Below are 27,660 nucleotides of genomic sequence, written 5' to 3'. Positions count from 1 at the left end.
GTTCCCCCCCCCCCATGGATGTACAGGTATATGTACATGTGTATGAGAATATATAATATTTATAAGGCCAAATTTAATGATATACATGCATGTAGAAGTAAATGTTTGTAATAATTAACATGACTTATGTAGATGTATAAGTTAGGTTAGTGTATAAATCACAAAATACAGTAAACATAAACATGAAACATACATGTAGTACTGTATATGTTGCTCGATGTGACTCGCTGTTGTTTTGCTGACTTTCACTGCCTCTCACGGACTTTTTGTGGCATTTTCGCGATGTAAAAAATTCTTTTTTGGATGAATATTTTTGAAAAATCCGCGATGCACTGAATCCGCAATATGTGAATCGCGAAGTAGTGAGGGATCACTGTATTTTTATTCTGCATATTTATTGCCATGATAAAATCAGCTCGTTTTAGGGGCGAATTTTTCTTATGGAGTGAACCTGCCCCCGTGTACTGAAGGGCCAAGGGCTTTTTGTTAGAATGACTACCAATGACCAGCACAGACCATTTGTTGGCTATCCTGTACTTCTGGTCCCAGCTGTTTGCTTCTACTTGCGGAAGCAGAGCGTAGAATGTGGGATAAAATCATTTTAACAGTGCATCGACACATGAACAAACACAAATGAGAGTGCCGACCATTAATCTTTGTGTGACCAGTGGCTAATGGAACAATTTCCTCACCTGAACACGCACCATGCACACTAAAAGTGAGTGCCCATAAGACATTCCATTGCGTTATCACATGCAGCATTTCATCACCGAGCCACCTAATTACACTGGTGAGCGATGCGGTGAATGACATCGCCAAATACAAAAGTTAACCACCGTGTGAAAATGGCTCGTTCTTTCACATTGGCACGCCGTCCAGCAGACCTGCCAAGGCTAAGAGAGTCAGTGAGGAGGTAATTCCAATAAATTAATTGGCACCACTGCTTCATAACAGTGCGGCCACATCTAATGTTCAGAAAGAGACAGGTAACTTCAGGTATCCTTCGTTATTTGATTCCATACAAGATGGTTGTGCGTACACTCCAGATACACAACTCTTTGTTTACAAGATGCCAAAAGTCTCTGTGTGTCCAAATAATGTGAGCGTCATGAGCAAAAAGCAGAGTTTAACTGTGTCATATTGTACATTTTGCATAACTCAGTCAACCACATGTGATTTCTGCTACGCAAGCCCTGGCCCATAAAATGTGCAGCTCATAGCGCTACTGTAGCCCATAGCATAGAAGCACGCTCCAGTGCTTTAACAACATGCGTTTATTTTCCTTGGCTCAAGTGTCCATTTAGATTTATTGAAACGATTTGCCTTTGCAAATTCTTGAATAATGTTAGTCATGTGTTCCTAGTTCACCTCCAGATTCCTCCCATTCCTGTTTGATTTGGTTATGCAGTTCATGTCAAAAGGATTTAGTCCAGTGGAGGTGAACGGCAGATTCCAATGTTCAGTGTCTGCACTTGATGAGTCTAATGTAAAGCAATGACAGCAAATGTTCAAGTTAAAAAAAAAAGGTTTGGTACACATACACCAATGCCTTTTAATTGACAGCCTTTTGTTTTGATTTCAGGTTCTCAAGAGTGTGTGGCAGACTGATCAATGGCACTGACTGTGAACTTGATTGGTCCATCGCCATGGGGCTTCAGAATAGTTGGAGGAAGGGACTTCAAAAAGGCCATAACTGTATCTAAGGTATTTGTCGAGCCTCGCGCTGCCGCTGAACCTCTTCTCGCCTTATCAAACCATATCCTCTGTTTTTTGTCAAAACACAGACTGTAATGGCATGCCATGCAAAGTCAATTTCCTCCTCACGACGTCCCTTTTCTTGTCTTTGTTTGAATTCACAGGCTGTCTCTTACCTATTTCCTTGCAAGGCAAAACCATTAGAATAGAATGGAAGTAGATTACATTAGAAGGAAGCCACTGATTACAGTTACAGTGGAAGTTGAGGTGGGAGGTTAGTTGCTGCTGGTCTGGAGTGCACAGTTAAATGTGTTTGGATACGGATATGCGTTTCTCTCAGTGATAACATGCATGTACCACACGTACCAGTAATTCACATAAGCTTACTGTTTTGCAGACCAGATTTTTTGTTTTTGCAGTGTCGAATATGTCTGCATGCAGGAGACGTACAGCTCTGCTCACTTAGCATCCCGCTGCCACATCATTGCATTTCCCTACAATCCCCAGCAAGCTCTTCAGCACACAGAGTATAAATTAGGTAGAAACCTGTGACAGTTTCAATCTCCCTTGACTTATAAAACATGTATCATTTCCCCTCTTGAAAAGGTTTGCGTGGCTGTGCACAAATATTGGGCTCTCGGTTGGATTTTGTTACCGCTGCCCAGTCAACAACACCAGTGTGTTTCCTAGTCGCAAATATCAAACGCCCTTTCTGAAGTCTCGCCAAATTCAGCTGTAAGAGGGATAAGCTCTTCATTGAAACCGATTGGCATTGTCCAGTTTGACGGACAGCCAGTCTGACCACTGCTGTTGAGAAGCCGTCTGGCTGATAAGATGAACCTGCTGGCACTTGACACTGACATGGATTCAGTATTTCATTCAAGTTGCCTGAATAATAGTGATTTCTTGTTTTGCTTGGGCAAAGACTTGATTGACAATAATTTATCGGACTGCACGTAGTTAATCCAGGCATGTGAATCACCGCAGCAACACTTAATTGCCTGTTGAAGGGCCACAGGCATGGCCTCTTTGCCCTCTTACTTGGCCAAAGTGACTGGCATTCTCTGTGCAGACATTTTTTATCTGGAGACTGAAACCTTTTGTAGTGTTTTGCATTCTTTGTTCACTTATCTTCCCTCTCTCACTTTTCTTTTTTTTTTTTTTTTTTAACATTTTACTGAAAATGTCAGGCCACAAATTTTACAATCAAGCCCTTGATCTCAGCCTTTGTGTATAAGTCTTGTGTGAGGCTTGAAAACGGTTGCTCCCATTAAAGTGGAATTTCCACTGATGTGGCGGTGTGTGACATTGGCTTTGATGTATAGGGAGTGCACAGTAATTGCAAAGGTCAAACCATCAAGTCTGTCACACTAAGGACTTCTCCCAAAGGACGTCTATCAATCGTTCCACTGTTGATTGAAGTTCCACTTTTTTCTGCATGTTAATAGCTGTGTCAACTGCGTCTTCCTGACAGTTGGTATAATAGACTGCTGGCTTAGAAGCATGACACAGCCGAGAGATAAACCGGTCGCGTTAAACTTAGTAATTCTTCTCCCCCGCCCCCAATGTGTCATTGGTTGTCTTCTGTTAGTTTAGTAAGTACACCAATGACACATTGTGGAAACAACTTAACTTTGTCTTCTGTCAGTTACGCATTTGCTAATGCTCGATCCCTCTTATTGACAAGTTGTCAGCACAGCCACTTGTTAAACAATTAGGGGTTAGATTAGGGCCTCTATTTTAAATTCATTTTTTTTTTCTTCAACAGGTCAACGGAGGTAGTAAAGCAGAGCAAGCAGCTCTCAAACCAGGTGATGTCATCTTGGCCATCAATGGGGAAAATACTGCTGACATGCTAAATGCAGAAGCCCAGAACAAAATCAAGAACTCCAAGACCCATCTGCAGCTGATGGTGGAGAGGTATGCACCATGAATCAAAACATTATGATCTTCACATTCTTGCGGCTGTTTTTAGCATTTAAACTACACAGATAATGTGTACGCAGATGGTTTTTTTTTTCAGTTCATACGCCTCCCTCATTTAATGCCAAGATTGCAGTCAGTCCTTCCACTGTTTTGTGTTTTAGTCATCATTTAAACACTGCACAAACAAAACAAGTGATTGCCATCAGAGGAAATACCAGTTTGAATTGGAGCCACATTGTTGTTTTCCCTGGTTCTCCAACAAACGTGTTTGGAACCCCAAAGGGGTTTTCTTTCAGTCTGGCCTGCGCGCTTGGCTGCAAATTTAATAGAGGGCCTTCCCTTTATTCCATTTCTTTTCACTGTTTCCCCCAATCCTTCTTCAACATTGTCTTGCCTTCTTATGGGTTTCAGCCAGACCTTAGAAAGCTCTCACACACGTACAGTACTTTCACGTTATCTCCTGAGGTGTCCAATGTCTGTGTGTGTATTGCTGATCTTGTGTCTCCCGCTGAACTAGAAGGACACTGCCACTGTCTGTGGTTGTGTATTGCACATACATTAAACCGCGGTGCTACAAAAAAGAGGTTTGTAGCACTGCAGCACACATTTTTCATGTTTACATTTTGTTCTTGGTTTAGTTGGAAGCACGCTCTTTTCCAACTGAACATGTGGCCTGCAGCATTGGCACTTTGAACAATCATCACTCAAACTTGTTTCCCGAAACTGAAAAGGGGCTTTGTTTCTTGCAACCATGTGCATGTACAGTGTGTTTGGAGGTGTTTGTATTGAGGTGCATAACCATTTGAAGTCATCTATTTAGCATGTTGTGCTATTGAAGTTCTTTGTTACAACCTTTGAAATGTAAAAGTCACAGTGCGTTGTGACCTCACTTGGGTCACAACTAGTATAAGCAGGAACACGTTCATTGGGTTTCCGTGCAACTTACATCTCTGCCATTCTTTGAGTCATTTTATAGTCTGGCTGAACTGCACCTGAATAACTTCCAGGCGTGGAACTGAGGTGGAATGTTAAAAATGCCCAACTATTTTAGCCACAGAATCCGTGACACTGCTGTCTGATCGGTGAGATCACGGTTGACAGCAACATAGCAGGCGAGTGAGGCGTGTTCATTTGAAATGGGTGTTTTTCGTTGCCCGTAGAACACCATAGCTCAACACAACTCTCTGGAAGGTGCCATCAAATGGACTGATTCTTGATTTCATCCAGTCAGAATACCAGTATGTTTAATACTGTGTATTATGTTTTTTTTGGAAGACTTCCAAGCAAATATCAGCGCTAGCCGATTTAAATGCTGGAGGGAGGGCCACAATTTTTCATCAGTACTATTGGGCGATGGGGGGCACAGGACCACACACTTTGTCACAAGTTGTATGACAAAAATGTCACTATAAATGTAGAAAAAAAAATGTGTGCATATGTTCAAAATACATGCTTGTTATATATTTTAACCACATACTATGATCTAGTTAGTGTAGAATTGTTTCCCCTTCATTCAATCCTGAGCAATTAATATTTCAGTTTATGAGAGCGAGGACATCTTCTGTACACGTCTGAGGACTCTGCCTTAGGCAGGTCCCCTTAATGACACCACCGAGGGACTTGAATTAGTAAGTGCTGCTTTATTTTGATCAAATCCAATGATGGAAAGAGACACTCAGCATTTTTTGTATTTGACACATTTATCTTTGTCATGGAGAGGTCGGTGCTCATAGACTCAACACTGATGTAATCATTAACCTGCAATACATGGTATTGTCTGTTGGCCACCACTTGTCCCGTCACTGACAAAGATAGAGGCCAAGGGGGAAAAAGTAAATAATTCTCTGGCATCCGGCTCCCATTTCAAAGCAGTTTTTCTAATGTCCTCTGGAGAAGTAATGTTTTTCAGCTTCTATACTTGCTCCTTTTCTTGTCATCCCTTCCCTACACACAGAATAGCGATGAGAGTTGGTGTGTTTCTGCGTGATTTACCACAGGCATTCAAGCTTTCCTGTTCGCCTCATTACAGTACCTCAGGCTTGACCGAGAGCCAGTCATCCTCCAGGCCTGCAGCTAGGGGGGCACTGTGTGTTTGAATTGGCCACCGAGCTGCCCATTCCCGCCCCCCTCAAAATTTAATCATCAAATTGCTTGCAGAACGTGTTTTTATTTAAAGCAAAAGGGACTGCAGTAGTTGGAAAGAGGCGAGCTGTCAGAGGAATATTTTTGAAAGAGACACGCAGTCTCATGCCAACGGACATGCTTGAACATTATCCAAAGCAGTCCAAACATTTTCCATAGTGTCATTCTAAACGATATTCCAGTCGGTAAAAATGTAATATGAACTTACACCCTGTATTATTTTACTTGTTTTTATTCGGCAGTAATTGTTTTAACATCATTGTTCTTAAAAGCTGTCGGATTGAAAATACATTTTGAAGCTAACTTTAAATCCTACATAATCAAGTGCCGATCTTCGATTGATACCTGTGGATTTCTGTCTCTCTAGGCGTGCACTGTCCAATCCAAAACAGACAAATGGTGTCGGCACCCCTGAACAGCTCACTGGGCACTTTCAGGTCAGATTTATTATTTTGTTTCTATCATCTGTCTGCTTGAAAGCTATACTCTGATGCCCAACGCAATCTGTAAAATCACATTTATTCACAAATCAGTTTTGTTTGGGGTTTTTTGGGAAAATTTACTTTTTCATGTCATCAAAATGAGTGATTGATTTTGTTGAACTGATTTTTGTCCTGATTTTTGGTCATAAAAAGCACTGTTTTGATGTCCTTGTGGGTGCAAAGCAACTGTGAAATCAAAATGCAACAAATTCAATGACAGAATATTAATCCAATGCTTACGTACTGTCCCTCAATGCTGTGATTTGTAGGAAGCAGTAATAGTAAGTCGAGACGAAAACCAGAACTATCGAGAGTACAGCATATCCAGCCCTGCATCACTGTCACCTGTGCCGTATTCACAACCTCCTGACAGTCCTGACTGCAAGAAAGAGACATTGACAACCACCACCAACAAGAGGTAAAAGCTTCCCTGAATTTTTGTGTCTGAGTCTTATCATTTACTTGTACTGTATCAGATACCCTAAAATCATAGTCAGACAAATGTGAATGTGCCCTTTATGAAAATATGCTTAATGCGACTGTGATTTCCAGGCTAGCAGCTTCCCTATGAATTCCATCCATCCATTTTCTAATCCATATATGGAGCCTATCCCAGCTGCAGCTCGGACACTAGGCTCGGGATACCCTCCACTGGTTGCCAGCCAATTTCCCATGATTTGAGCGGAAGAATGAAAAGGCAGGAGTGCCACAAATTAAGAGTTAATTCCGAAAGATTTAAATACTCACTAAAGGTGCTACGGTTTACTGACAGCTAATCGATTATCAAATTGATTTTGACAATCGATGGGTACACGTTTTTAAAAATAAAATAAATAATAGTCAAGATGCTCGGAATTTCAGATGCTCACCAGTAAATATCAGATTTCTATAGTCCTCCTTGAAAACAGACCGATTCTTTGTGTTTAATTAAAAGTAAACATTTTTTTGACTAGATGGCGGAAATCAGTCATGGAATCATGATTAATTTGTGTGTGGCAATTTCTATGCTGTAAATTTGGAAAAAAAAAAAGTTTTTGGAATCAGGGGTTGGAAGTTTACTGAATAGTGGGTATGAGTGTGAGCGCGGATAGTTGTTCTTCTCTGTGTGCCCTGCGATTGGCTGGCAACCGGTTCGGGGTGTCCCCTGCCGACTGCCCAAAGACAGCTGGGATAGGCCACGGCACGCCCCGCGACCCTTGTGAGGATAAAGCGGATCAGAAACTGGATGGATTACTGAATAGTGTTGATATTGCCTTTGAATGTTATGTAATTGAAATGACTTCATCGTCAAGCCCTCAGACGTTCTCGGGAAAAAGAAATAGTGAAAGTGAAACGTTTTATTTTGACTAGAAACTGTATGAAATTATGAATTAGTAGTTTCATTAATCATTGACATTTGCATACGTAGGTTAACGCCTTTTTCGGTGTTCATCTATTAGTGTTTCGTGGACTCCTTCTCCAATGTCACAAATATTTTAATCAGTTATTACAGAGAAATCTGGAAATTGGGGTCTGCATTTTTAAACCTTACCTGTGTAGGGTCCCTGGAGTTCAGAGGAGTTGAACAAATCACATTTTATCTCTGCTAATTCATAATTCTTTCTAATGTACAATGATAATTGATCATGGTAAAAAATTAGGAGCGATTCTAGTTGCATCTTCCTGAAAGAACGTTGTTAGGCCATCTGTTTAAAGCTCCTTTAGCTGTATTCATCTGGCGCTAGTTGATGCTTTGTGAAAAGTGTTCTGTTTGACAAGTTGAATAGGATTAAAAGTGGACAAAGTGCTCCCGTGACGCTGCAGCATCCAGTGTCAATAGGTGTGAGAATAACAAAGTGGAGCCACAAGCTTATACTGTAGTAACAAAGGATATGCATAGGATATCACATTCCTCCATTTGCAGTCACTTTAACAAAAGCAGAATGTGGAACGTTCACCACACTTATTGTATGCTGGCCATTTGTGCACTCTGCACGTCATCTTTACAGGCCACAGGTCAAATGTTTGGCTTCAGTGAGTTGTTTGGCCCTTCATTTAAAAAAATGCATTTACTTTTATCATATTTAATTATTAGTCTTTTCTGCAATGTTTGAAGTGCCCATGAGTATAAATGCATGAGAAAAAAATTATTCTGGTTGCGATTTTGGATGATATTATTACACTTTGTTTACGTTATTACGGGACTGCATACGTGAGGCATTGCACTGCGAATGCGATTGCTAGTAACATTGAATCCATAATCAACGCATTCACAGTCATTTGCAAAATTTGATCCCAAAGTAAAAAAAAAAAATTGTACACCCAGAAGAGTCGTAACATGATCTATTGTGCATATTTCTGCCCCAATACACAAGCATCACTTACTACTTGCTTTCCTTGTTGTAGTGTCCAGCTGCGCTCATGGTCCCCAGAGGAGAAGAATTACAGACTGTCCAGGCCACTTTCGCAGGTTGGTTTCTGTCAACATTTTGTGTTCCTTTTGAAGTATTCTATGTGGTTTCTGCATCTGCCTCCTGCCCAAAATGTTCCTGGTTTGAATTTTTGCTCAGGCCTTTGTTTGGAGTTCACTCCGTGCTTGCGTGAGTTTTCTCGAGGTACGCCAGCTTCCTCATACATTCCAGACATGTATGTTTGTCTACCGTATATGTGCTCGGCGAATGACTCACTGCTAATTCAGGATGTACCCCGCCTCGCACAAATTCAGCTGGGACAGGCACTAGTTCACCCCTAACCCTGAACAGGATAACTGTTAGAAAATGTACGGATGACTGGATGGTTTGATCCAAAACTTACTGTTTCATCGGCATGATATGAGTGAAACGTTGAGGTTCGTCCCGATCTGTAGCCTGATGCTGCGGTACAAGTTTGTACAGTACAGTGTGCTGGACATGCCTCTACTGTATTCTTGTTGTGATCATAAAGTCTACATCTGTTTTGTATCAACAGATTTGCCCATTCTAGAAGTGAATGACGTTTTACTTTTTCATCTTTAACTCAAGCACATTGTGCGTGTGATACTAGACTGTCAATGGGTTGCATGAGGACTTTATTGGAACAAGATACAAAAAAAAGTTTAAACATTTTTATAGCAGGACGTGTGCAAACAAGAAACATCACTCTTATTGAAATATTTCACAGTCAAGCTAGACAGCAGTTCGAAAATATTTGTGATAAAATCACTGACCATAACTTTGGGTCATTGCTAAACAGTCAAATACTAAAAAGGGGAGGCTTGTGGTTATCATGTGAATGCCGCCAATGCTTATTTACAGTTCCAGCAACAAAACTAAAACGAGGGTGACTCGGGCATCTGCAGAGCCTTTCGTGAGCTTAAGAGAGAACATGTTGTGGGAAAGTTCATTGTGAATTATTTCAGCTATGTGTGCACGCTTGGCTTCACTAAAGACTGAACATGTGAGATGACAGAGCAGGAAAAACATACAAGACCCCTTGTAATGGCAGAAGGAATTCCAGACCTTTTTATAACTCTTGTGGACACTTCATAAACTTAGATAAATATGCAGAGGTTTGAACTTCAAAACATGTGAGTGTTCCCTCTAGGAGGCTGCAGGCGAAAGGTTCATCTAAAAAATGTGTTCTGGAGTTTGGGATGCTTTGTTTTTGACAAATTAAATGAGATCCTGATGCACTAGCCACTTTCACACTGCCAGTTACCACATCGAGGAGTAGAGCTGGCATTTATTTGCTCTTGCCTTTCTAAGAGAGCTTGCTAAAGTGCGTGTCACAACAGTCGGCTAGGTGACAGTAAGATAACTAGGTGTGTCGTCACGTCAGCATGACAGTGACGATTGCTTTTAACACACAGGGGCGTGGGCAGTGACTCAGTCGGCTGGTCAAATTACCACTCTCGACCCAAACCACTAATCCCGCATTAAAATGTTTTACACACAGGACAGAAAGTGGTGAAAACGTGGGTTTAGATGGCCCGTTTGAAAGAGGATACTGACTTACTAAGAAATGGCGTATCTGGCTGCAGTAGACACAGCAGAAATAGAAATTGGAATCCTTCCTGATATCACATTGATGGAACCGCAAAGTCTCTCGAGGCTTGTTCTGTACGTTCAAGTGGATTTAGGGCATTCCGACTTTGCAACATGTCCTTGTGGTTACTTGAATCTGTTCAAGGTTGAAAGAAGTGAGATAAGTGATGCTTAGATACCCGAGGCAGCGGATTGAAAGGGGGATGACGTAACTGACCAGGGTTAAAACTTGAGTACGCTAGCATCGCCGGGGTGGAGAGTAGAAGAGCCATCAGAAACATCACGGAGGAAGCAGAGAAAGCCTCGAGATAGCTCTGGATGAGAAGAGGTGATCCATGGGAGGTAGCAAATACTACTTGAGCACAAGCCGGGTATGTTCAACCACCGCTGGGTCGCCTGGAAGAGGATGTCTATTGTTGATAACACCCACAGACTCCAGGTTTCATCAGTGATGTGTTCAGGAGCGTCTGAGAGATGTATTTTATCAATCACTTTGCTGGAGAAACCAGTGGCAACCAGGAACAGACTGGATGAGGGTGAGCAAGTGCCACAACGCACAGGTACCCTACCTGGTAAGATGCAGGAGGAGCCAGGCCTGGAAATACCCCACAGAGCCAAGAATCTCCAAGTGCCGCAAACAATCCCTCAGAACAGACCTCCAGAGAGGGTTTGAGTTAAATGGCCACAAGTTTGCAAAATGGCAAAACAGTTTGACAAGGATGCCAATTCCATATTAGTTCCTTGTCCAGGCAGTGTACAACATTCTGCCCAGCCCATCAAACCTCTCCATCTCAGGAAAAACCAGGAAGGGGCACGTTGGAGCACATATTGAGATGCAGTCCAGTAGCTCTTGGGCAAAGTCTGTATACTTGGCGCCACAATCAAGTTCTGAAACCCATCGCGGAAGCCATTTGTGTGGGAATCAGCAGCAGCAGACAGTCCCGCACCACCACCCATACGATCACTTTCGCGAAGGCTGGAGAGCAGTTGCAAAACACCGTAGGAGCCAGAAACCCACCACAATTCCTGCGAAAGACTGGCAGCTGTCTATCCACTTGGACAAACAACTCAAGTTCCCCCAGCACATTGCCAAAACCACCTTGAGACCAGACATCCTCCTGGTTTCAGAGGTGGTGAAAACCATGATCCTGTTGGAGCTGACTGTCCCATGGGAGGACTGCCTGGATGTGGCCCACGAGAGGAAGAAGATCAAACATGAAGAACTGCTCTCAGACTGCCGCAAGCAGGTCTGGAAGGTAAAGTGTATGCCCATCGAGGTTGGCTGCAGAAGGTTTGTGGGCCAATCATTATAAAACCTTGAGTACGCTGGTCATCACCAGAGTGGAGAGTAGAAGAGCCATCAGGAACATCACGGAGGAAGCAGAGAAAGCCACCTGAACACAAGCCGTGTCTGATCAATTATGGCTGGATCGTCTGGAAGAGGGTGTCGAAAGGGAGGGTGTTGAAAGACCCGAAACACCGGAGGACTCCAGGTTACATCACTGATGATGTGTTCAGGAGCATCTGAGAGATGTATTTTAGTAAAAAAAATAGAGTGATGGAAGAGAATGTGGTTTTGCAGCAAGGAATTTTAATTCAAGATGATATAAATGAGTGGTGGCTTGGTTGATCTTGTTAGAAAAGTGTAAGTCTGTGACGATAATGTGATCATAGTTATGACTAGGCAGGGTCAGGGTATTTATGTATGCAAAGGTTGGTTGTGTTTGACTTTTAGTTGACTATGATGCCATATTAAATTTTAGTCAAGCTGTAGTTGACCTAATTTGAATTAAATTACAATGAATTTTATTTTCAAGTTCATTAACCTGCTGCTGTGGCTATGAAGCTGAAGCTGCTTCTTACGGTACAGAACTGTGAAACGCAGTTTTGAATTGGCACGCACACACACACACACACACACACACATGCACGCATATGCTTGCACGCACACTCAGACTGTTGGAATGAACTTGCTCCTGTCATAGCTGTTGGTCTTGAACAGCCTCACATATTTGATTATTCATAGCTACACCCATTCTTATTTTTAATTGTTCTTTCTCTTTGCCAAATCATCTCTTTGCTCCTCTAACTTGAGTTCAACTCGCTATCCCCACAACAAAATAGATCATAATTGGCATTTATTGTTGTAATTTTGAACCTTTCAACAGTTTGTGCCTTTGCCAGCATTGTACAATTGATGCAGCCCGGTCTTGAACTGAACTGCACTTTGCGATTTATGCCTCGTGCGCCACACTTGTCTTTTTTTCCTCACATTTCTGGCCTGTAAGTCGATATGAAATGTAACTTTTGACTGCCATCTGCGCTTGACGGCTTCAGTGTGGACTATCATTTCGACTGGTGGACGAGTTATGGGTTTTGGCTGACCCCGTTTCATGAATGTTGTCCACTGAGGTTTTAAAATGATTAGCATCCCACTGCAGTGCTGTGATTAGTGAGTTGAATTCTTTCAGAGCGCCCCGTGGGGAAGAGGCCTGCCTTGGCTGCCCTGTACATTATGCTGCTTGGGCTGGCAGGAACACTGCAGCTCAGTAAATGTGAGCTGTGGCAAGCTCCATGACAAGGACCTCTGTCCCCGACTAAGAGGTGAACGGCACTACTATATCAGGTGATCCTCCTGTCTGAAAAGTGCTTAAAAGGCTTTTCCACACTTCTTTTGGGTCCCTCAGTGAGCAAAGTGGGATGTGCGCAACAGGATCCCCCATTTTCCAGGGTGTTGGGTATCCTGAGAAAATGCGGTGTACAATAGTGGCTGTGATGGCGCAGGGTGTGTACGACTAGGGCCGCTTTTCCCGACGTCTTACAAGGCGTGTTCTTGTGTGACGAGAGCTAGAAGAGGGGGATGGTTGTGAAATGTTGTGGAAACCAAGGAGTCTGACGACCTTGCCAAACCGTATTTAAGACATCACACCAATTTGCAAATGTCAAGATATTGCTGTAGTGAAGAAATGCTCTTTATGCCCGAGAGACTTCAACACTCGTCCTCAAATAAATCTACATTGGCAAATATTTACATACACAAACACGAGTTGTTTTTACGTAAATTATTTGTATTGGAAAGAAGGGGGCAAGACAAGATAAGTTTGTGCTTCCTTCTGCCCCTTCTTGAATTCAACATTTTGAATAGAGTCTGTTTTGCCTACTTTTGTTATTTCTTATTGATTGTTCAAGATAAAGATTAAATCAGACATGCACACTAATAATTTATACACTTACATGTCTGGACAATTACTTATAGATGGTGATGCATTTTATGGGTTATTGTTTTGTTTTTTTTGTTCTGATCAAGAGTTTGGAAGGATTGTTGTGAGTTCGAGACCAGGCACTTTTTCTCAAGTGTCCATCTATTGTTAGGCAAGTGCATGTTTTTTCAGGAAGTATTCAATGCCGCTAGAGAGTGTAACATCCTGTCCCTTTATGTAATACGTGTTGACAATATAGTTCTGTACTAATACAATTACCGTTCTAGCCCAAATAATGCATAGCTTGTGTTTCCGAATCCAGAAAATCATGTTCTATTTTAGTTCTGAGTGAGGCTACTGATTGGGCACTCTCATACTGCAGAAGCCTAGCCAGTGTCAGTAGTTGAGCTGGCAGTGGCCACGTTGAAGGGATCTTTTCTTCCTCCGTGTACAGTGAGCCCTGTGACTGGACTGAGTAAGGCCTTTTCACATGGACTTGTAGCCGTTAAGCTTGGGAGCCATTGTAGCCTCGGCAGGCAGCATGCCTCTCCTCATCCCCCAATTTATCAGCCAGCCTCTTTTTTTTTTTCCCCCGAGAGCGGGAAAGCAAACTAGGGAACTTTTGATTTCCTCCTGCTGTACAGCCCTTGGCACACTCATGGGGCACTGGCCCTGCAAGTTTTATGTGGGAGTGTTGGATGGAAAAGATGAGCCTTTACACGTCACTGCTGTTTATGAAGGTGGTTGAGCTCTGTCAACATTTCAAAAGGGAAATGCATGTGTAACTTAAGTTTATTTGTGCCAGATTCCCAGCAGCACACATTGCTAAGGTTGTTCTTTGCTTGGCTAAAATGATGGGACATTTCATCATCGTTTTTTTTTTTTTTTTTTTTTGTGTGTGTGTGTCTTAGACCGAATGACACATAATTTCATCTTTTGGATGCCATTTTTTGTGATTTGCTTGCAGAATTCGGGCACATTTGGATTTCCCTATCCATAAAACTATAACGTACTGTATAACCACAATGGCCACCTATACTAATCTTCGGTGTAATGGTCGCCAAAGTTTTTGTAAAAAATCTCATGGACAATTACATATGGACTGCTTCTTCTGCTAGCGTTCATGAATGACATTTGGGGCCCTGCATAGAGCACCAAATCTACTGTATGTTGACAATATTTATATCTGACGTCTAAAAGTACTTGCAGTATTTGTCACCATACCGTTGCATTGTCGGTCTACTTTAGAATGCTGCTATTAAGTTATTTTTTTAAAATGCATTGTAGCATTTTACATCTATTGTGAACTTGGTGACACATTGCTCATCACTGTGTTGTCTATTCATTTGGCCTCTAATCTTCTACAGATGGTTTATATCAGGAGTAGCTTCATCGTGTGTGGCCAGCAAATCAAGACAGGAAGGGATTTGTACTGGCATCACTTTATTCCATGTTAATGAGTATTGCATTATGTACTGTAGGCTGGAGCCAAGAATCTATTTATTTATTCATTCATTATGAAGTGGAATTTTTTTTTTCTTCTTCAGTACTTATAACAAAGATTTGATTTATTTTTTAAATCTGATTACCTTAGTATATTCCAATACCCTCATATTTGATAGCTGCCACCTTTATTTATTTATTTTCAATTAATTTATAATGAGCGTTATTTGCATGTTTTTAAAAATGATGATTATTATTTTTTTTTTGGGCAATTCATGGGCTGGCCCTGTTCCTTTCCCCCATGGATAGTCAGAGTCCTCTTTATTTCTTTCTTCTCAATGAAATGAGAATTCATGGTTATGTAGTACGAGTCAGTCACTCTCTTAAGTCCAAAAGTCACATTTAAGAGCTATTTTCTGCCGACTTCAACACCACCAAATCTGCTGTCGTCAACTCTGTCTACCGCTTAGACATGGCGACCTCTGATGTGTTTTCGTGTTAGTATTGCTTATTGTGGTTTGAATTTCTGTACCATCTTCTTGAACTGCTGCTTTTCCATGACATTGAACTGTCAAAAGGCCCCGAATGTGAACGAGTCCATTCTATTCGATTTACGATTCAGAGTAGTCACTGAGTCGAAATTTGAACTGCCAGAAGTATTGCAATGTATTAATGAATCAATACTTTTACCCACCCCTAGTGCAGAACGTAGTTCAGACCTGGCACACTTGCGCAACTGAGAATGCGATGCTAATAATTAACAGATGAATGATAATGGTTTTGCAAGTCGAAAGTGCCTTGTTTGAAAATTTATAGTGGCCATATTTGAGATGTATGCCCTCGACCCTTGTATGAATGAGTTGATGTGAAACTGTTAACCTTTAAAGAATTTTAATGACCGGAATCACTTGTGACATAACCCAATGCTTTTTGGGTTATCTTAGGTTGTGCTCTCCATTGCAGAATGTGAGCACAGTTATGCGGTATGCTAAGACATAATTACAAGGATTGATCAGTGACAATGGATGACCAGTGGGTTGAATTCAGCCTCAGGCTTTTTGTTCAAGACGTCCAACAAAAGAAAATCGCTGCATAATAAACACTGTATGTTCACACTTTCATTAGTAGTATCACGAACACGCCATTGCTTGGCCTTGTAAGTTGGCTGTACCTCATTGTTGGTCATCCTTTACTTTATGTGGTGAGACAGTGGATCAACACATATTGCACTTTCTCTTGGCATTGCCAACTATCCCAGAATAAATCTTCCTTCGCATCTGTACCGTGCAGTGCTGGCCCATGCCCTGTAATTGAATCCGCAGGGTGGTAATGATGATGCAGCGTGGCTTGTATGGAGCCAGACCGAAGACCGGAGGCCCCTCCACTGGCACTATCCCCAGCATATCCATTGGCCTTCATCTGAAACAGCTGCTCTTACTTGAGTTTGCCACTTCCTGTTTTTGTTTCTTGATCTGGTCAGTAATCAGAGACTTGGTTCGCTTTTGCATACAAACCGTTTCTACTGCGCTCAAATTAAATTAGATGCCGTACTGTATTATGTCTATATTGCATTGTTTTATTTAAATTCACCAATTCAGTCCCAAAATCCAGATTTACAGATGAGTTTGGCTGAAAGATAGCCGTATACACACAACAAAAACTTCGGGTTCTTGCAAAACACCAATTAAAGTCTACTGCAAGTGTTTGGGAAAAATCCTTTCTGTACAAAAGGAATGCTCAATTGTGTTTGTTTTATTGTCAGATATGTAATCATTGAACTATGTCTTTATTTTTCTGATTGCACTGCAACTGACTTGGAAAATAGATTTTGAGTTGAAACATGTGAGTGCATCGAATCGTTCCACTTTAAAATATATTGAGATATGCATTGCATCAGCTGTACCAAAATGTCACGTGGAAATCCTAGGCTCAAAAAAAGAGAACAATGCTGTTTTGTCTTTATTTATAAAGCCTTACATCATAATATTCCAGCTTGTATAAAATTTACTTTATTCTTCAATTATGCCAATCCCTAGACTCACTGTTGTCAAACTCGGGGCCTGGGCGCCACATCCGGCGCATCATCTTATGTGGCCCGGACCTGCAAATCACGTTTATTACTCAAACAACAAAATAAAAATCGTCTTCCATTTTAATACTGTTGAACTATTGCAAGTGTGTGCGTGTGCATGTGTGTGTGTGTGTTTTAAACATTTCCTTTTTCAAAATAGATGAGCAACTGGATTGTGTTGCGAATGTGATAATGAGGAATCATACATTGGGTTCAAAGTCACTGAGGGCCCGCTGAGGGAAACCATAACTATGATTGGGCCCGTGACCAAAAATGAGTTTGTCACCATTGCAGCTCTTGGAATCCCAAATGTTAGGCGTGGAGTGGTTTTCAGTTTGCTTTATTCAAAGTATTTTATCATGCAATCTGACTGTACAATTTCCCTTTTTTTATGTTTACACCTTTCATTTATATCATTGCTTTATTTGTAATCAGGGCATGATTGGGAAAGAGGGTGTGTTCCCAAGTTGCCCTCCTTGATCAAATGAAGGTTGAAATGAAATCCGTTTATGCAATAAGCAATGTTACAGCTGGATGGCCTCCAGAATGTTTTCCAGGTTAATTCACTCTTTTGAGAAGTCTGTGCTTGAGTGTGCTGTCGTACTTGTGTGCTTAGCATTTTCTGCAGCATATAATCATCAGACGTTCTGAATGTACTTCTGTTCATTATGGCAACTTTTCGCATAATGACTGTAGGCAATAGTGGAAATCAAGAAGAATCGTCTCGCAGCCCGATACGCATATGCCCGTGAACACACACACACACACACACACACACACACACACCATTTTATTGATATTTGTAATAATTGATGATGGACTGACAGATTGTGGCATGTTGCAATGTAGGTCTGAAATCATGCAAATTTAATAGCTGCACACAATGGACCAAGCAGTGATTATTTTATTTTATTTTTTGTTCTCTTCCCAGTCAGTTTTGTGTGTCTCATCTAAAGTACTTACCAGCTGTACTCTGTTTACTGCAATTAAAGCCTTCAGAGGCCATTGGTTTGTTTTGTTTTTCCCTCCTTTTTGTTTTTCTTTACTGAGCCGCATTCCTCTTGAGTCTCATAGATCACTGTTGGGATTTTCACTGAGGGGGAAAAAAACTGCTTTTAGAGAGCAAGAAGTTTCATACTAAGGAGCCAGACAGTTGCATAACGGACGATTGGTTTGCATTAGTGAGGATTCGTCTGTGACACAGTGTTTTCAGTGAGTCTTCCTGAAGGGATGCCTAAAAGCATGCATGTTTGTCAGGTATATGCCCTTCAGATGGGCTCACAGCAGGAGAGGACATGGGTGCCTGTACCTTATTGTACTCTTTTCATATGGAAGAAGTGTTTTTATGAACCTGGAGTGATTTTGTTGGGATTATCCTGGGAAGAATCTTAGGGATAGGCCTGTGATCGTTCTTCATAGCACGCACCACCGATCTGCCCTTTTGCAGAAGGGAAAATGAAGAGAAAATTGCACTCAATTGAGAACAGAAACATTGTTGAAAGAGTTGTTGGATAGAAAGCGGGTTGTGGCATTGAACATACTGATCTTCATCTCATCACGGTCTTAAATTCATGCCAAAAATGAAACTTGAGCCTACAAGGTAAAATCACTACCCTCCAACGACCCTTTTTTAACATGTCAGCTGTTAAAAGTTGACAGACATTTACAATATGTATTCATGTGGTCGCTGCACTTGTCAGTTTTTTTTTTTTTTTTTTAATTTGCATTCCATTCCCGGTTTGCATGGAAGCTTTGTATGGCCACAGGATCTGGAAACTGCTTTAAGAGTATAAATGGCATAAAGTCAAAATATGACTCCAGTGGACGAATGATAGACAAACAAGGCCAATAGATTTTGTGGTTGACAATTTGTTTGTTGTGTCCGGTGCAAATTTATAGTGCAGGTTATGCTGACTGTCAGCGCGGTCATGAATTCTTATGACATAATTACAGCTAAATATGTCAACCTTTGCTCACGTTGTCCCGCTGTCGGTGCTTTTTTTTTTAAACAGCTATAATAAAAAAATAAAATAAACGCAGCTCAGCTTTTTTTAATTGTCTTTTGACCCTACTGGATATGTGGCGCCCTCTTCTGTCCAAATTATATATAGGACAAAATATTCTTAACGTGATTCGTAGAGTGTACTTGTGTGAAAGTGGACAATGTTCATCAGTATTGCAACTAATTGTGAACACTGTATCTACTGGGGCCCTATTAAATTTAAGATGCCTTTACAAATCGTCCAAAGTCAGTCGGTGCCTCACATTTTATTTTGCCACACGACTGTAACGCCGATGCGACTGAAGTACAAAAGTAATATGCAGGACAATCAAAATAAAACGAATGCTGAACTAAGTTGCTGTCAATGTTTGAGCTTGGATTAAAAATTTCCAGGAATGTGTTTCCAATCAAAGGGCACCAGTGATAGTGGCTGACTAAGATTGTCAAGGTGTTTTGCTAATTCTGTAATGGTTTTGTTTTGTCTGAATTAATGAAGTGTTTATTCCCCTTATAAACATTATGGTTGCCCAGAAGCTCTATGTCACTGATAACTGTGGCTTTGTCCATGCAAGCCTTTTTTTTTTTTTTTAAAGGTGCTTTCTAACACTCGACTGCTTTCTTGCCCTTCCTTGACAGGACTTCTCTCCTTCAGACTACAGAAACAGTTCTTTCTCCAGCAGAACCCCGACCCCACCAGGACACTACTCACCTCATCGTGCCCTTGATCACGACATGTCTCCTCATCACAGGTAAACACTACATACATTGGACCAGTTTTTTGCTGTGTAATGCAAAAAAAAGAAATAATCAACCCTCTCAAGACATTTCTAAATCACTAGCTGTATGATCTCAATATCCCAAATTTTGAAGGGGGGGGAGAGTGATGAATACACCCGCCGAGTGGTGTGTGCACTTGTGAAAATTTGTTCCCCAAGCTTCCATTATTTCATCCATGAGTACATGGGTCCCCCACACTTTTTTAATCATGCCAGCCACTTATGACCCTTAACCAAGTCCGATTCATTTACCAAACTATTTATTTCTTAATTTTAAAATGTGTGTAGATTTTATGTACAATATATACAGAATCGGTGTACCTTGCGCATCTGCATGAAAGCATACTGCATTTTTTGTCCTTACTTTACTCTGATGGCTTGCGCTGAATGGAATCAGCCAGTCATGGCCAGTCATGTAGTCCAGTTTATGAACAGAATTGGTGACAAAGGGCCACCCTGGCGGAGTCCATCCTTCACTGGAAACTAATCCAACATACTGTCGGCAATGTAGACCAAACTCTGACATCGGTCCTGCAGGAATTGGACAGCCTATATGAAGGGGTTCAGTACTCCCGAAGCACTGACCCCCCCCCCCCCCCCCCCCAACCCCCCATCACCACACACACACACACACACGCACACGCACACGCAGAACTCCTCGAAGGACACGGTTAAACACTTTTTCCACCCAGACGTTTTCGGTTTACATCAGACTATGAACTGTATTCAAACTCCCAGCTAACGTTTCACAGCCCATTAGCACCCCCAACTGGTGGAAAGCTGATACTACAGTTAAGCTTTGGGGACTGGGAATCAGCAGTGACCCAATTTCGTCAGCCCCTGCTCGGCCGCAAGGTTGATTTAGCAATGATTTCAAGTTACAATGTGCTGTTGATTGTGTCAATGCTCAAAAATATAAGTGCTAGGCACGTACTAATTTGTATTTTATTAACGGTATAATTATTTTTTTTTCAAAGTTCTCTGGAATACATGAAACCAGAAATACAGTACCTACCTTTCTCCGCTGCACATGCTGACGACCGATACTGTAAGGAAGCAGTTACTTAGTCTAAGGAGTTATAATAGACTGGATGTAATTAGAAATAGTATACCTTGCACACACAATTATAATAACACATTCGCGGATAAGCATTTATGCTGCCTTGTAATCTAAAACGCTAAAACTGCTGCCAAATTATGTCAACCGGCCGCGGCAGCAACAGATATATGATAACAGCTATCAAATGAAGCAAGCGGCAATTGCGATGCTCTGTGATTGACGGTGAGTGACCAAAATTGTTTTTATCAGTGCTTTTTGAAACTATGCAAAGCTCTGAGCATATAAACAAGGAAGTAACCCGGAAATCTGATTTACTTCCACACCAAAAATGCGTATGGAACATATACCCAATAATCTTTCCTTCTGTGGAGGAATTATTTCAAAACCACCGCTTTATTTTATGTACATTTGTAACATTAGACCTTACATATCATATTGGAATGAAAATACCAGTACACTTTTTTCACAGCCCAAAGGTACAGTGGTACCTCTTACTTACGAATGTCTCTTCATACGAAATTTTCAAGTTACGAAACGCCTCAACAGGAAAATATTGCCTCTTGTTACGAAATAAATTTCAACGTACGGAAGCTAAAATGCAGTACGGGCTGCTATTCGCAGCTCCGAGTTTCCTGAACGCAACATACTTATAGCTGCTCTGCCATTGGCTATTAACTAGCTATCTTCCTTGCATCCCATTGGCTAAGATGTGTGTAGCTAGACGTGTGTCTCTGCAGCGTCCTTGTCATTCGCCAAAAAACACCGTCTTATATTCGGGCCAATATGAAAAAATACAGTATAGATACTATAGCAATATAGACAATGTGTGTGTGTGTGTGTGTGTGTGTGTGTGTGTGTGTGTGTGTATATATATATATATAGTCAAGTCAACATTCATGAGGTACAGGCTCTGTAGTTGGAGCGCTTTTTGCAGCTTCCCATTTGCTTGCTCAACGGCTGGTGTCAAACTAACATTACTCTCTTGCTCAAACCAGAGCTAAGCTCTTTCAGGTCTGAATTCTGCAAGCTCACAGTAGATTTTTAAGTGTTTCCCATATCCAGAATTCCTCTGGGTTGAAACCAGATCCACAGACATTCCTTTTGTATCGTTGTAGATTGTTCCCTTGATTCAAAGGCCTGTGTTGAAACTGTCTCCATTTAGTGTACAATTGGTGCAGCTGTCTGAGTGCGTATGCTTGTGGAGCTCATTGCAGCAGCAAACACATACTCAGTCCTTGGAAAAGGCTCAAGTGAAAGGCCCACCTACTGTACATGCTTGTCTTGATTAACCACGTGTTTTGTTGGGGGAGTGGGGGGCGGGGGAGGGGGGAGATACAGCTTTGGGAAAAACTTCGTCAGACCTGCAATCCTTTGTGTCCATTGTTTCTCCTCTTTCTTTCCGCATTGGAGAAGGATGGACTTTGGCCTTAGTTGGATAACCGCAGTTGCTGTGTCAGCAAATGCAGTCATATGCAAACACCCAATGTTCCCCAAAAGGCCGATTTCCCCTCCTCCCCTAATTGGCCTCCAGTTTGAAGCCCCCAGCCTGTACAGCAAGCCCCTCTCTGCTTCTCCTCAGCCAATCACAACCAGCGTGACACCCTTTGACCCACCCATTTATTCATCGCGGCCAATCAGTTGCAGACTGGGGACACACCTTTCAGGCAACCTCTTGTTTTTCAGTCGAGTCTGCTTTACATACTGTAGGTGTCTGCTAAGCATCTGCTTGTGTGTGCTGCAATGTTTTTGTTTTCTTTTTTCAATGCATGTTAATTGTTAAGTTTTTAGGAAGAGCTGTCATTGCGGTGTAACTTTGCTCTCTCCAAGGTGAGTGCTACCATTTCACGTTTGGTATTTGGTTTATGGAGATGTTCACACTTAAACGTAGTAGTTGGGGGAAGCTGCTTTAAGAGATGTTACTGCATTGAAAGAGCTCATTTACATATTTTATCAGCACAGCCCAAGTGTGATGTGAGGTTGTCTGTGCAGGATCAGTGCATGAAAGCACGCTGACCTCAAACTTGACAAGAAATATCGGAAACATTTCAATCGCTGACATTTTGTCCAAACGATGTCTTTGATACATTCCTGCCGTCTCCTGCTTCTTGCTGAGACCCGAGCTGCTCTTCTTTGCTTCGCTCCCAGTCGACCAGTACTTTCCATTTGCTCTGAGATTGCATGTCAGAAGGGATGGTGACCGGCGCAGGAAAGGAAATTTGCTGAGGGTGTGGAGAACTTGGAGTTTGGGCTTTCACGGTCTGTTTTTAATTTGAGCCACATTCAAGGCTACAGAGGAAAGCGTCTGAGCTTTTTTGCTTTGACCGTATTTTTGTTGTCTTGTCCATTTGCCATCTCTTGTTGCAGCCACATCCATCTTGTAGACACAATATGCGTGCGTGCGCACACACACCCACACCCACACTATGTGATGTCTGACCTTGTCCATTCAGACTTCGTTGTGGGAAGTGATTCACCTTGGACCGTCATTCCTTTGAGAATCAGGCTTTCCTCCGTCTTTATAAGAAGCCATCTCAGAGTGGTGAAAGTCCTGACTCTGACATTTACATTGTGTAATGAACTCGCCGGCACCATGCGGTGAATGCCATGGTGACTTTCGTGAACCATGCCTCACCTCACTGCTATTTGTGGTCTAGACAAATGCAGCCACGACTATTTCGGTTTTATTCAATTCTATTCTTTCGTCCTCATCTTTGTATCAGAGGTCCCAAACAAGTGGATAAAACAAGCGCTTCTACTTATTTACGGGATCCACTGTTCATATCACATACCGTAGAGAAAATGCAAGTTACAATCGTCAACGTCTTGGCAGTGTCATGTGATGATGGGTGGGACAGTTATCAGGCTGACTTGGCTGTCACTTGGCCCGCAGTGTGTGTGTGCGTGTACCTGTGCGTGTGTCATTATAATCGCACACCTGGCTCGACTGGTGTACCCAGTTCCCAGCGACAGCCGCCGCCGCTCGCCAGCTCGCTCTCCGCACATAACTTGTCTTTCAGTTGAGATTTCAATTGATGTTGCTTTAGAGGGCGATGACGGCGCTTTCACATCAAGTGTGCCAGTAAATGTGTTTTTCCACCGCACCGGCAAACGAAGAATGTGCTTGTAAACGGCGCTACTGTTTTCTTGGCTTGGTCTTAATTAGCTGCCATGTTGTACTATCCCCTGATGGAAAGCTTACTCACTCACACCCCTGCTGTGCCCTGACTGGCCGCAAGTAACCGCGGAGAGGTGTTGGAATAACTTGTAAGAGCACGCATGGGGGACCTCCCACTTTGTTAGCCTCGGAGCATGTTTGAGTTCCAGCAGTGTTAAATATGATGTCGTCTCAAGCCTGTTGTGTGCACTTCAGACTGGGTGCGTAGAGGTCAAAGTTCCAAAGCCAGCTGTTGCCCGTTTCTTCACTTCCTGTGCATACCATTTACATAATGCTCACTCAAAATACATTTGAACAAGCTTATCTTGCAATGCTTTAATATATTCATGGTAGATGTGACTCTTTGTATTCTAATTTTTTCTTTTTTTTTTCTTTTGACAGTTCAAGCTCGGAACCGGTCATGCAGAGGTTTGACAAGGACTCAGAGGTGTACAAAATGATCCAGGAGAATAAGGAGACTCGCGCAGCGCCTCGTCAGTCCAACACCTTCAAAATGCTGCAAGAAGTTCTGGAGGCTGACGAGAAAGGTTGGGACAACACAGCCTGACAAAACAAATATGCCCATTAGTAGGCAGTACCCAAAAAATTATATATATGTATATAAAATACACAGACACACACCTTGCTTTTAAATCCAAAGCTTGTATGAAATGGTTCACGCAATCATGATGAAAATGAGTGGACAGTTTAAACTTCATGTTCAAAAGCTGAACCGAAAGCAATTCCTCTGCTTGTGTAGGTTGACACGCAGGAGCGAGCGCGGGTCTGATGGCGTGCAGGGTTTGCATCAGTGCAGTCTGGAAGCGCTTCAGATGCTTTGTCAAATACTGCAAGATTTACATCACTTGTTAAAACCTTCCTGTTGGCATCTTGTCGTTTGGACTGGGGGGGAAAATCCCGCTCCCAAATGTATCATGCAACTTATGCGTCCACATGGACGCCAAGGATCTGTGCTATGAGAAGACTAAGTGTAATTTCATTTGTGAGCAGCAGATGGTGGGATGCTTGTGGGAGGTAAAGCAATTCACAACGAATAACATGAAAGTGCCCAGTAAAACCCAAGTGTGCAGTTCCAAGTGAAAGACGCAAACGAGCTTTCAGTGGTAGTGAAGGCATAACTGAACACGGTCAGCATTGCCACCTCTTACTGTGTGTGCATGTGCGTGCATATGTACGTGTGTCATTCCAGAGGCAGCATTGAAGTTCCCGGGAAAGTTGTCACCCAACGTTCCGAAAGCAAGCACACCGGTGGGAGGAGTCAGCAAATACCACACCTGTGAGAAATGTGGCACCAGCATTGTGTAAGGTCACCTTTTCACTTTTGTCAAGTTTATTGAAAGACTAAGAAGTGCAACCGCAGTTTTGAAAGTCAAACCTGCAAACGTACCGACATAATTGTAAAGAGAGCCATCGTTAAATATTTTGACCAAGGGTTGGGTTATCAATCAATTTTATTGATGAGATTTATTGCGCAGGACAATTTTCTTGTGTTTTATTTTCGGCCTCTGTAGTTCAAGCCGTGTCCTCAGACATGAACTGCTTGCGCCAACAACAATTATGCAAACGAGGAGTTTACAAAAGCAGTCAGAATCCCCATCTTGGCCATCATTCCAACCTCTCTATTGGCTGTTTTGCAAAACAAAAGTGGTTGACGTATTTAATTTCCACGAAGCAGCAGTTGACAACTGTCAATGCAATCTTTTTCACATTTTACCTCCCATACGTCGAGGGTCACGTAGGAAGGTAATCACAGCGTCATTTGTGCAGAACATTGCCAAAGATGTGGTACCAATTTATACTGTAAGTTGAAAAAGTCAGGATTTATACTCACGTTGGCCTGCACAAATATTTTCCGAAGGTCGCCTTTCCTCACCAAGTCTAAATGAGAGAAGACGACAGGGAAGCTGGAGAGAGTACCATCATTATTACTGCAGTTTAGTGGCTCATTTTCTGTTAAATTATTGACAATTTTCCAAGAGGTAGCACTTATTTTTATATCTGTGAATAAAAATTTGTTTTTGCTGGATCTCTGTGGATGTTAATGCCGTTTTATGCTGGTTTGGTATCAGGAGGAGTCCAAATTGTCATATTTGTTTTTTTCCCCTTCAAAGTGAATTATAATCAACTACAGTATAACTATAATTGTGAAAAGAATCGTAGGTTTTATTTAAGGCCACACAGTGACTCTCTGAAGCTCATGAATGACAACAAAAACATATTTATTGTCATCATCATTAGATGAGGTGAAAATGCCTAAAATATGAAGATGGCATCCAACATAGTCCTGACTCCTCCCCTCATCTTCCCACTCACAGCACACAGGCCGTGCGCATCGTGGACGACCGCTTCCGCCACCCCGAGTGCTACACCTGCACGGACTGCGGCCTGAACCTCCGGATGAGGGGTCACTTCTGGGTAGGCGACGTGATGTACTGTGAGAAACACGCCAAGCAGCGGTACCAAGGTCCATCCGGCTCACCTCAATCCAGTCTCTCCCCTCGCCACTGAGTCTTAACGCCACTGGCTGCCTGACATCCGCCTCATCGGACCCCCTTGCGGACAATGGGCACGCACGTGGGAAGGGGTCAACGACGTGGCAGAATTTGCTTTTCTCCTCACATTTAACAGTGTTTGGTGATACCGTATTATCCTTCACTTAATTAACTGAAAATTTGGGGAGGTTTTCCATGTGGCCCACAGTCACTGTTGTTAGCTCTAAAAATACACCCTCCATGAGTCCGTGATTGCCACGTGTACTGAGGTGACTGTACTTTTACCAACACACCAAAACTTTAACATGACCGAGACTCTTTTTACTCTCCAAGATCTGGATAATCATTCGTAAAACAAACAAACAAAAAAAAAAAATCAAACGGCAATAGAAAGGGACCAAAGGTGTTCTACACTGCATGCCATGCAGTCGGTATAAAATCTGTGTGTTTGTGAGTGTGGGGGCGTTGGGTAGCGTGCGCACGATTGTGTTTGGGGGTGTGTGTGCGTGTGTTTGTGTGTGTGTGTTTGTGTGTGTGTGTGTGTGTGTGCGCACGCATGTGAATGAGAGGGTGAGAAAAATGTGTTCCTGTGATGATTGCAGACTCGAATTATTTTTTTTCTTTCTAGCTAGGCCAGCAACATTTTCTATATTTCTTTGTAAATGGAATTTAATAGGAGACAACAAAAATATGTATTTGATTACTTCTTTTGCTGTTGTGTTGCTTATGAGGGATTATTAATACTTTCATTATTCAAAGATTTTGAATGTTTGTGTGATTGAGCTGTATTCTATTATATAACACACACACACACACACACACACACACGTCATTTTCAATGCCTAACGTATGCACAAGAGAGTGTGAAAATAAGTGATCTGTATTTGTGATCAGTGTGTGTGTGTGTGTGTGTGTGTGTGTATATCTATACTATGATAGAAGTGTAATTGCCCACTTAGAGTAGCACTCTGCATGTGGCATTTAATAAATTGCACAACTTGAACCTTCCTGTGTGGCATGTATAACATTTAAATTTGCTTCGAAGTGTGTACCAGTTCGAAATTAACGAACACGCGGAGGAAGAGAAAGGCCATCTCTCCCCCAACAGCTTCAACACATACTATATAGCAGTGGTCCCCAAACTACGGCCCGCGGGCCGGATCCGGCCCGCCTCCGCATTTGGTCCGGCCCCCTG

General features: G+C 42.1%; 1 protein-coding gene across 1 annotated transcript in view; it reads left to right on the top strand.

Annotated features, from left to right (window-relative positions):
• Nucleotides 1-26,858, top strand: part of pdlim2 (PDZ and LIM domain 2 (mystique)) — a 32,370-nt gene extending 5,512 nt beyond the window's left edge. The window contains exons 3-11 of the mRNA XM_019885152.1: nt 1,583-1,704; nt 3,464-3,615; nt 6,131-6,200; nt 6,515-6,663; nt 8,631-8,694; nt 19,599-19,711; nt 24,355-24,500; nt 25,163-25,274; nt 26,289-26,858. Coding sequence (XP_019740711.1) covers nt 1,612-1,704; nt 3,464-3,615; nt 6,131-6,200; nt 6,515-6,663; nt 8,631-8,694; nt 19,599-19,711; nt 24,355-24,500; nt 25,163-25,274; nt 26,289-26,481 — 1,092 coding nt within the window. The 5' untranslated portion in view covers nt 1,583-1,611 and the 3' untranslated portion in view covers nt 26,482-26,858. The remainder of the gene's footprint in view (nt 1-1,582; nt 1,705-3,463; nt 3,616-6,130; nt 6,201-6,514; nt 6,664-8,630; nt 8,695-19,598; nt 19,712-24,354; nt 24,501-25,162; nt 25,275-26,288) is intronic.
• The last annotated feature ends 802 nt before the right edge of the window (nt 26,859-27,660 follow it).

Source organism: Hippocampus comes, unplaced genomic scaffold (genome assembly GCF_001891065.2).
Source record: "Hippocampus comes isolate QL1 unplaced genomic scaffold, H_comes_QL1_v1.1 scaffold45, whole genome shotgun sequence".
Lineage (NCBI taxonomy): Eukaryota > Metazoa > Chordata > Actinopteri > Syngnathiformes > Syngnathidae > Hippocampus > Hippocampus comes.
This window is presented reverse-complemented; position numbering and strand designations above follow the sequence as displayed.